Here is a 10,785-nt window from a genome sequence, read left to right on the forward strand (position 1 = left end):
GTCAGAGAACATATAGAAAACGACATGTAAACGTGTTGTCTTACCTTACCGGTGTGCTGCCATGTTTGTTTACCATCTAGCTCTGCTTTCCAAAGCGCGGCTGAAATATATCTTGCGAGCTCTAGATAAAGCCCAGCTGGATACTACTCCAGGTGGAGGTGTCTCGTCCTCGGTCACATCCAGACCTTGAAAATAAGGCTGCAACCAGTCCCATTCCTTGCAACAGAGGCATTCCTCTTCTGTGGGCACTGGGGCACAGCATTCACAGGTACACCACCAATCTCCAGAGCTACGCAGCCTTGCAGCAGCCATTCCTCCTCTCTCGTCCTCTACCTGTTGCGCCTCTCTCTCTCTCTCTCCTCCGTTCTTCAATTTCACGAAGCTCTTCGTCAGTGTATTCTGGCTCAAATAAATAAGGGCGGCCATCAAACTCTGCAAAATCAAATTCCTCCTCCACAAAGTCGAAGTTTGGCAAAAAGTCAGCCATTATTCTATAAATCTTTCATAAAATAAATGAATGAACTTTTCAGGCTACTGTCCGGTTCTGCCTTCCAGCTGTTGCTGCTTGTTTATGGATATTGGATATTTTGGCCGCGCTTTGGAAAGCAGAGCTAGATGGTAAACAAACATGGCAGCACACCGGTAAGGTAAGACAACACGTTTACATGTCGTTTTCTATATGTTCTCTGACATTTATCCTAACGATATGAGGCGGTCTTTGTGGAAAAAAAGCTTGTTTAGTGGACTAACTTTGCACTTGAAGGTTGCCCGTTCACTTACGTTTTAACAGGTCTGACGCTACTATGCGCCCCGGCTGTATCTAGGCTAACAGCTAACATGCTAACTATTATTTTTATGTCACTAGTCACTTGAAACAAATTTAGGACGATAGGAGACAGGTTGAAATAAACCAAAATTTCCCTTTAAGTCTAGTCTTAAATGTGGAGACAGCAGAAATAATGAAAAATAATAAAAAAAAATAAGGTCTCTTTTTTTTTATTTTGATGTATGTACAGTTTACATGTTCATAGAACAAATTATTCAGTTTGTCTTCAAAGAATAGTGAATATGATCAAATATTCTGGCGGTGCCTGGCAACGTGAAAATAATACACTCACAAAAGCCATCTGGGTTCCTCTTTCCACTGTTTCAGCAATCACCAATTCTGGTTTGGTTGAAATAAATCCTTACTTCATCCAGTTAGATGATAAAGGATGCTGCCTCTACATGCTAAAATTACTGTTTACACTTTAACACGGAAGTCTATCTCTGTAGGGATCCTTTCCATAATTTCATTAGACACTCACAATAATAATCTGAGCCCGTCTGTGGCAAAACAAACACTTCTGGTGGACATACATTGAGGGTGCATAATTGCCCCATGTGATTATATTGCAGCCTGTTTCGCTGCTGCAGACTGCTGCCCTCTTGCTCAATACTGGACCCGCTTCAACAGATATTGTTCCTGTTAGTCACTTAGACTCTAACATGTGGGAACACAGCATCCAGGTTGAAAAATACCAAAGTTACCCTTTAACTATGTTATGTAGTTTAAAAGAAACTCAGCACTGACTTCTGTTTCACACAGGACACAAACAGCGGTCTCCCGGGGGAAAGTCCTGTCTGTGTTTCATAACTAAATCTAGTAACAAATTGTTTTTGTGTGTGTGTGGGCGTGTGTGGGTGTGTCACACCTCCTGCAGACTACTCTCTTCCTTTTTCGCTCTCACACACCCACACACACACACTCACAGTCCCTGTAAAAGCTGTTCCACCAGTCGAACAGATCACTCAGCACAACACCACAACCCTGCAACGCGACACGCCCATCTGTCTCTCCCTCTGTCTCTGTCTGATGTCATCATGAGCTCAACACACATCTGAACTCCGGCACGGCTTAAAGGAACGACAGAGGAAAAGGAGAAAACTTTACTGAGGTGTGGAGAAGAAGAGCGTTCCAACAGGTACTGACACAGTAACAGGAGCACACTGCTCATCAGCTTTACTGTAATGACTGATTTAACTTTGCCTGTGTGTGTCAGCCAAACCTGAGTATGATCTGCAGTCACAGCACTGCTGCTGCAAAAACTACAGGTTTTCACTCACAGCAGATCTGCTCCTTTAGTACGGCACCAGCAGAACGTTTGACAACTTCTGAAATCCTATATTTTGATTTTCCTGATGCGTGTAGTCAGGACTCAGAGTTTCACGTGCCTCACTGGAATATTTCCTCAACATGTCTGTCTCATCAGCCATGTCATTTTAATCCAGTAAAACACAGGCCCACGTCAACACTGAGTCAAACCATCAGACTGTTTTGGTGTCTTTAACATTTGTGGCAACTCAAGCAACAGATTGAAATCTGAACTCTTCATTAGACTTTTTAACTTTTTACCAAGCGTTACTTAATATTGTGTCGTTACTGTAAAGTCTAAGTGGTGGAACACGCCAGTAACAAAGTAGAGGAACGTTAAAGGTCCAGTGTGAAGGATTTAGTGGCATCTAGCTGTGAGGTCACAGAACTCTGAGAACTACGGTGGCTGAAGCACAGATGTGACTGGCCTTAACTAGAGCAGTGTTTGGTTTGTCTGTTCTGGGCTTCTGTAGAACATGTTGGACTTTGAAAGAAATGAAAAACACAACAAATCTTAGTGTGTTTTTACACTTGGTCCTTTTCAGCCTGTTAAACGCAGTATATGTGAACTCGGACCATGTTCGCTTCATGTCTGCGGTGCGGTGCACGTAACCTGTAGCCTGTGAACCCAAAGTGCTCCTGGTTCTCTTTGCTCTTTGACCTTTGTATTCAGCCCTTTAGATCAGTGGCTCTATAATAGTGTGCCGTGATGCCAGTCCAGGTGTGTGGTGGGATTTTGTGATAACTACACATTATTATTGCAACATTCAGTTGGGCCTCTACAAAAAGTTATGGATAAACTTTTAACTGATCGATTAGTGTGTTGTGTGCACTCATTTCCTAACAAAGATGCAAACTCTGGCTAAAAAAATGTAATTTAATTTAATTTGAAAAACCTTGGAGGGGAACCTGTTCGTCGCCGTTTGAGCGTGGGCATTATTAGTGTGTGACACATCAAAAGCTCTGACTGGCAGCCAGTGTGAGGGTTGATAATGAATCGCTTTATTGTACGGAGCAAATTACAACAAAGACGACCGACCACCGAAAGAAAAGAGAAAACAGACAGTAGACAGCATCACGAGAGCTACCTGTCTTCTTTTTTCTTATTTGCATTGTCTTATGTGGAGATAAGAGTGATAACACTTGTTATAGAAGGTACTGTGCACAGATATAAATACAGGTACACAGTGAGATTTTGGCTCACCCTGTGGTGTGCTTTGGGCACAAACAGTTTGAAAACCACTGCTCTAGATCGCATGCTGCTGACCTGGGGCGCTGTCAAGGACGCAGGACGAGGAGTAGTCTGGTCCATGGAAGATACTGCACGTCTCCAGATGTGGAATATAGAACACATCAAACGTAGAGAGTCTACAGCAAAAACGGAAACATCTCATGTTCTCCTCCAGTTTTAAGTTCATCTGCAGCGCCACGTCAAAGTAAAGACAAAACTATGCAGGCTGTAGTGTGACCAGAGAGAGGACTGAGGCCCTTTTCGGTTAGTCCACTTTTTGGTGCACTTTCAGGGTGTTTTCCACATAAAGTCCTTTTAAAACAAACCAAGCTCAGTCCTCTTAAAGTGCACCAAAAAGAGACTCAGTTCTTTTTGTGTTCACACTGTCAGTTCATTTGAAAGAGGACTCAGTCCTCTCTCTGGTCACACTACAGCCTACATAGTTTTGTCTTTACTTTGATGTGGCGCTGCAGATGAACTTAAAACTGGAGGAGAACATTAGATGTTTCTGTTTCTGCTGCAGACTGTCGACGTTTGATGTGTTCTACATTCCACATCTGGAGACGTGCAGTATCCTCCATGGACCAAACTACTCCTCGTCCTGCGTCCTTGCAAGTGTCGACACGGTATCGTCTATTGTTTCAAGCATGGCAGGTCAGCATCATGTGATCTGGAGGGCTGAATACAATGACAAAGAGCAAAGAGAACCTGGAGCACTTTGTGTGCACAGGTTGAGTGAACCTCACCGAGGACTTGAATCAAACTGAATGTGTTGGGTTCACTTCAGAGAGGTCTGAGTGTTCTTGAAGTGTTTTTGGTTTGTTGACAAAGGACTACATTAGAAACACCATGGGTTTCAGGTGCTGATGAACTAATGAAAACATAGTCATGAATATTCTATAACATCTGACAACAGACACCCCTGGAACTTCAATGTTTGATTTGTAACCAAGATACACTATTAGATCGTGCACATGCGGACTCCTTGTCCACAAAATCTAAAATGTACTTCGGATCAGGGGCTGTGTGTTAATTAGATCTTAGTCACTTGTGTTCTTCCAGGTTCCTGGGCCAGAGAGAACACACTCTGACCTCTGGAGCACACAGTGAAGGAACATGAATCTGGCTCCATCCTGTGTGCTGCTCTGACTGGTGACAGTGACGTCTCGTAGACTGTAACTGAAACAGCAGAGTCTTAATTTGTCGCCATCGAAAGTGGGAAAAGAACAACTAATCAAATAAGATACAGACTGACATGATTGAAAGCCACTTAGCACATCATCCAGACATGTTTATCCAGCAGTTTCACAACAATTCACACCTCCAGTCATGAGACTCTTAACAACCCCTCTGTCCTGTGACCTTAATGACCTGAGTCTCATGTCAGGGTGTGAATTACTATCGAAACCTCCAGCAGTCACGTGCACAGATGAAGCCTCTCAACTCAGTGCCGGCATGTTTTCAAGACTGCTGTTACCTGATTCATGCTGCACATACTGTCACATTGTGCTGTCACATTATGCTGTCACATTATACTGTCACATTTGGACTGAAAAATTCCAAATGATTCTTTGTTTTAAAGATGATCTCCAAATACGCACAAATAAAACAACCTGCTTGGAGGCTTGTCAGTGTAGGGATACACCATCACGTTCTCACTCCAAGTCATCACATACAGTGGTGTGAAAACGTTTCGGCACTCCTGGTCAAATATTTGTCTGCTGTGAGTGGTTAAGCAAGGCATAAAGCTGATTATATTTTTACTTTGAGTCATTTACACTTTCAAAATAACAGAAGAATGAAAAGGGCCTGAAGCAACAGTTTGGACACCCTGCATGGTCAGTGCTCAGTAGCGCCCCCTTCTTCTAAACGTCTGACGCTGAATGTTGTGGTGAGGACACAGGAAAGGTTTTCTTCTGATGACTCTTCCATGAAGCTCATATTTGTCCAGGTGTGTCTGCACAGTAGAACAGTGCACCACCACTCGAGAGTCTGACAAACCTTCCTGCAGGTCTTTTGCAGTCAAACAGAGGTTTGATTTGCCTTTCTAACAATCCTACGAGCAGCTCTCTCACAAAGTTTTCAGCTTGACCTCCACAGTTCCTGTTAACTGCCATTTCTTACTGACATGACCAACTGAGGAAACAGCTCCCTGAAAACACTTTGCTATCTTCTTATAGTCTCCTGCTCTGTGGGTATCAGTTATTTTACAGGAATGCCCCGTAATTAACAATATTAAGTGTGTTTGGATATTCTAAGCAATCAGCCAGTGATGTTGCTCCTTCTCATTCTCTTTGTTCTCTCCTGCTGCTTCCCAGTATGGGCTCTGGCCAGAGCAGTGACAAATTATACTGCAACCGCTATCTGAAGGGACAGGGTCCTCCATCACTGGTACAACAAGGTCCGTCACACACATGTGCAACAATTTGATGCATTTATCAAGCTTTCCATGATCTCATATTCACGTCTGGATAATTTGACTAAAACTAGCGTACTGTCTGTGCAGCTAATGCAGAGGTGAATGGGATGCACAGAAGAAAAGGCTGCCAGCCAGAGGGCCAGATGACCTGGGTGATCCTCCACAGAGACCTGCCGGGATTCCCTGATGACAACACCTTGCAGATAAACTACATATTCCCAGATGGAATACAGACAGTAAGCTTGGCTAAAACCATACTGTAAATATATTCAAAGAGTTACTGTGATTCACTTTCAACTAAATATCTAACAATTGGGGATGCATGGTGATAATGGCACATCATTGGTACCACTCAGTATCTGCTTTAAAATGAGCAGGGCAACGGTTCAGAGAATGCATGTATTTGTTTGTTGTGTATTTTTGAAAATAGCACAGAACATAAGTATTCACAAGAAACAACCATATTTTATCTCCTTACAGTCAACAGTCAGTGATCAGTCAGCTTGTTTATGAAAGAAACACTTGGGTTGCCATAAAAGTACAATAACTGCATCACATCAATCTGAATTATACGACAACACAATTTCCTGCGCAAAGAACAAAACAAACTCACAAATAAAATGAACATGCAGTAACACAAGAGGCGAAAATCACCCAACAGACGCAGACATATAAACAAAGAGTATCATTTGATTTGAATGAAAGACACTGAGAGAGCTCAGAGTGGAGCGCAGGTTTTTATGGGCAGCATTCCATTCACGAGAGAAGCTGATGATCTGGTTTGTCGGGTTGGCACAGCTCCAGGAGGAAGTGCTGAACACTGAAGCAGCAGCGCAGGGTTCACACTGCAGGAGGAGGCGTGCTTGGAATGTGTGGCACCACTCATGGCACTTTAAAAACAGATCAAGATAAGCTTTGTTTTGCATTTCTATGCATATATCAAGTCCATTAAAAAAACAGATTACCTGCTACTGTAACTGATCCAGCTACCTCGAATTCCCAGGTCTGATACAAAAAGTAAAGTAGTATGTTTAATGTAAAGTCCTGGAGGTTAGGTTAAGGCAAGTAGAGTTACTGTGGTTAGGGTTAGGAAAGGAAACATGGTGAGGAGGTCACTTAAAATGTTGTGCACTCTCCTTGGTTAAATCCTGTGTTTAGTGACCGTCCACATCCCCCTCCCTGCCTCCTAAGGCCCTGCTCACACAGGAAGTGTTTCAGCAGCTGGAGGCGACTTTTTGTAATTGTTTTTAATGAGAATGAAGCTTTTTGCTCGCTGTTTTCGCACCTCGTGTTTCTGCGCTCTAGATGCCTGGTGTTTTTATTTCTAGAATTCTCTCTCTCCTCTCTCACACTCTCTGCACAGCTCTGCCCTACTCATTCACTCACAAGTCCTCCAGCGACGCCAAGAGAGAGACACAGAGCTGCTCCTCTGTTATATCTGTTTATTAGTCTACAGTGTGACATCTGTGTGTGTGTGTGTTTCACATGCTACGCTAAATCAGTGTGTGAGATGACTGAAATAAGTGCAGCGGCACACGTGTGGTACAGTGCTGCGCTGTGTGTGTGTGAGACAGAGCTTCTTGATTGTGTCAGGTGAGCATTTGCTTGCTAGTATGTGTGTTAGGTGGATCATCCCTGTTCTTATTGGTAGTTGTAGTTTGTCATGTGACACTGAGACTGGATGTGTTTAGAAAAATGCAGATGTTTTTACAAGACGTATATAATGAGGACAAAGTGTCTCTGTCTCCGTCCCTCCCTCGGCCTCTCTGTTGGTGCTCTGTACAGAAATAAGATTAATAGTCTAAATAAATAAAAACATTTAAAACTAGCTGACCTATTACATCACAGACCAAACAAGTTAGCTACGGTTAGCTAGCAACATACTGACTGGCACTGAACATCTCTTCCTGCAGGAGCAACACCCTCACCCCGGCCAGCCTTACGCCGGGCTGCGGCTCTGCGCTTATCTGCCTGACAACCGCGACGGCAGGAAGGTTCTCAAGCTGCTGGAGAAGGCCTTCAACCAGCAGCTCCTGTTCACTGTCACTACCAAGACAAACGGAGAGGACATGGTCACCGCGACTTCCATCCCCCAAAAAACACAAGCAGACGCAGGAAACGGAGTGTGAGTACATAACCAACCACAGTCTTCCCCTGCTGCCCAATAATAATGTTTCTGTGACCTCTGTCTACGACCAGCAGTTATTGTGAGCTGAAGCACTGCGATGGTGTTCCTCTGAGGTGCAATTGTTGTTACCATGGTTACAGCTTGCCTGTATGTTGCTGCAAGGCTGAACTCCCAGTCTTGTTGTTGTCACGTCTCATCAAAGCCCCATACATTTTATATTTTACATTTTACAAAACCAACTGCTTCAGTATTATCTGCCTTAAATCGAAATGCCTCCATGCCCTCAAATTCCCTGCATTGTAGTCTCAGACTTGAGAACCGACAAATTTTGTTGGATGTCCTCCATCTTTAGCGAGGCTACATGAATATTTATCGCCTGAAATAGCCTGTGTTGTGTTCATGTGTCATGTGTTGTCACTTAAAGAGATAGTGCACCCAAAAATGAAAATTCAGCCATTATCTACTCACCCATATGCCGAGGGAGGCTCAGGTGAAGTTTTAGAGTCCTCACATCACTTGCAGAGATCCAAGGGGAGAGGAGGTAGCAACACAACTCCACCTAATGGAGGCTGACGGCGCCCCAGATTCAAACGTCCAAAAACACATCATTGAAACCACAAAATATCTCCATACTGCTCGTCCGTAGTGATCCAAGTGTCCTGAAGCCCCGACATAAAAAGTTGTTTGGAAAAACCTCATATGAACTCTGTTTTTAGCCTCATTGTAGCCAAGCAACTTTTTATGTTGGGGCTTCAGGACACTTGGATCACTACGGACGAGCAGTATGGAGATATTTTGTGGTTTCAATTATGTGTTTTTGGACGTTTGAATCTGGGGCGCCGTCAGCCTCCATTAGGTGGAGTTGTGTTGCTACCTCCTCTCCCCTTGGATCTCTGCAAGTGATGTGAGGACTCTAAAACTTCACCTGAGCCTCCCTCGGCATATGGGTGAGTAGATAATGGCTGAATTTACATTTTTGGGTGCACTATCCCTTTAAATAACAAACCCTACCCCTGATGTAATGAAGTCATTGTCTCTGTGTACTTTGTGTTCTCTCAGTGACGGGTACCCAGATTCTGACTACCTGAAGACGGTGAGGAAGCTACTGAAGGATAAAGGCATTGAATAAGCCACAGCACACACTGCTGGACGGAGGCAGAGACTTCAAACTACAGTTCATCTCTGAATCACCAGAGAATTTGAGCTGTAAATGATTAGAAACTGTTGTCGGGGGTTGATGTTTAATGTGATGTGTAATCTTGAGTGTATGTGTGTTATTACAGTGCTGCAGTTCTTATTCTTGAAATATATTTATTATAACACATTATTACACAGCTCTATTAAATGCTGTATTCTGATTGGTCAGTCGCAGCATTCAGAGGTCTGACATTACTGTGTAATGACCGTTGCTATGTAGCCCAGCGTTGCTAGGGACACTACTTTTCATTTTCTCTTGACTCCCTGTAGCTATTGTAAGCACAGATTCAGCCGTTGCCGGCAGTTTTTTTTTCTCTCCTCCCGATTTAATTTATAAATCAATAAAAATCATATAATTAATCAATATTCTGTCTCAAATTATTTATTTAACTGATAATTAGCCGTGTAATAAGCGGGATAATGTATAATGAGCTGGTGAATACTGGGAAAATAACTCCAGACAGGGGAATAGAACCCCGACGTGCAGCGGCTCATTATACATTATCCCTTACGTATTAACTCCAACTGTTGGTGGTGTCTTATGTGAAATAGCATGTCCTTGTTTGAGGTAATTTCTTTTGTATCTTTACAAGAATTCGGTCCACTCTTTATTCTCACTGTCATATTATTGAATTCATAGGTCAATATAAATGGACTATTTCTATGTGTGTGTGTGTGATGTAAGTATTTTATTTTTAAGCAGTTCAGAAAACATTTGAATTGCACTGTGGGTGGATTGTGACACAATGGGTCCCTGGGCCTGGATGTGTAAAAGACCCCCTTGACATGAGTGTGTTAAGTATCAGTTCAGAAAGGACTGAGTGCAGAGCAGCAGGCAGGTTTAAGGTTTTACAAAAAGCATGATTTAATGCAGCTGATAAAAAAACATCCAGAGCAGGCAGGTAACTGAGAGTCCAAATAAAAGCAGAATCAAAACTAAACTGAAAACCAGTAGGGATAAAATCCAAACAGAACACAAGGATGAGCACAGGTAATCGTACACAGAAAACTAATCACAAGGATGAGACACAGCTGGAGGAGGGAAACAGGGATTGGCTAACAACAAGGGTGTGGAGGGGAACACTAGGGTGGAGCAGACAAGACTAATACAGAGCAGGTGTGAAGGGACGACTCTGGGAACAGGGAGGGACTAACGAGACAGGTGTGACAGAAAACAGGCGGGAAAACACACAAAGACAGGAAGTAAAACCAGACATGACACATGAGGAGAGAATCTACAAAATAAAACAGGAAGTAGATTAAACATGAACGAATTATTTTATTATTTATTTTTCAGAATAAAACGCAGTAAAAAGCTGTGCAGTATATGTGTAATATTCTAACATCTAAATCACTATTATCAAGCTGCAGTTCCTTTTATTTTGAAAGTCAGTGACACCAGTGTAACCTTTGACCCCGTGGTCACATTGGTCACCGACGTGGAGGACTCCAGCCATGACACTTTGCAGCCCGAGGATGAGGTGGCAGCCTACATGGAGTTCAAGACATGTGAGGGACTGGAGCCTGGGAGGATTGATCATGGGTGCAGGTTTGACTTAGACACAAAAGGAACAGTAACTGTGCAAATTTGCAGGAAAGCCCAATCAGTCTTTTTTCAGCATTGGCAGTATAAAAACAAAATCGGGGAGTGCAGCAAAATGCCGCCTACCTACTTT

At 43.1% G+C, this 10,785-nt stretch overlaps 1 protein-coding gene across 1 annotated transcript; it reads left to right on the forward strand.

The window, feature by feature from the left end:
* Window positions 1–1,804: 1,804 nt before the first annotated feature.
* Window positions 1,805–9,473, forward strand: dtx3la (deltex E3 ubiquitin ligase 3L a). The gene is made up of 5 exons (XM_033638201.2): window positions 1,805–1,964; window positions 5,684–5,766; window positions 5,872–6,020; window positions 7,698–7,909; window positions 8,972–9,473. Exons 2-5 carry the CDS (start codon window positions 5,685–5,687, stop codon window positions 9,039–9,041), a joined length of 513 nt encoding a protein of 170 aa, XP_033494092.1. The 5' UTR covers window positions 1,805–1,964; window position 5,684; the 3' UTR covers window positions 9,042–9,473.
* The last annotated feature ends 1,312 nt before the right edge of the window (window positions 9,474–10,785 follow it).

Source organism: Epinephelus lanceolatus, chromosome 20 (genome assembly GCF_041903045.1).
Source record: "Epinephelus lanceolatus isolate andai-2023 chromosome 20, ASM4190304v1, whole genome shotgun sequence".
Classification (NCBI taxonomy): Eukaryota; Metazoa; Chordata; class Actinopteri; order Perciformes; family Serranidae; genus Epinephelus; species Epinephelus lanceolatus.

What these genes read in the sequence shown, in the direction of transcription:
- dtx3la (XM_033638201.2), top strand. Translation starts at nt 5,685, where the DNA reads ATGGGCTCTGGCCAGAGCAGTGACAAATTATACTGCAACCGCTATCTG. An exon ending in TCCATCACTGGTACAACAAG is followed by an intron (nt 5,767 to 5,871) that starts GTCCGTCACACA and finishes CTGTCTGTGCAG; the next exon opens with CTAATGCAGAGGTGAATGGG. An exon ending in GCAGACGCAGGAAACGGAGT is followed by an intron (nt 7,910 to 8,971) that starts GTGAGTACATAA and finishes GTGTTCTCTCAG; the next exon opens with TGACGGGTACCCAGATTCTG.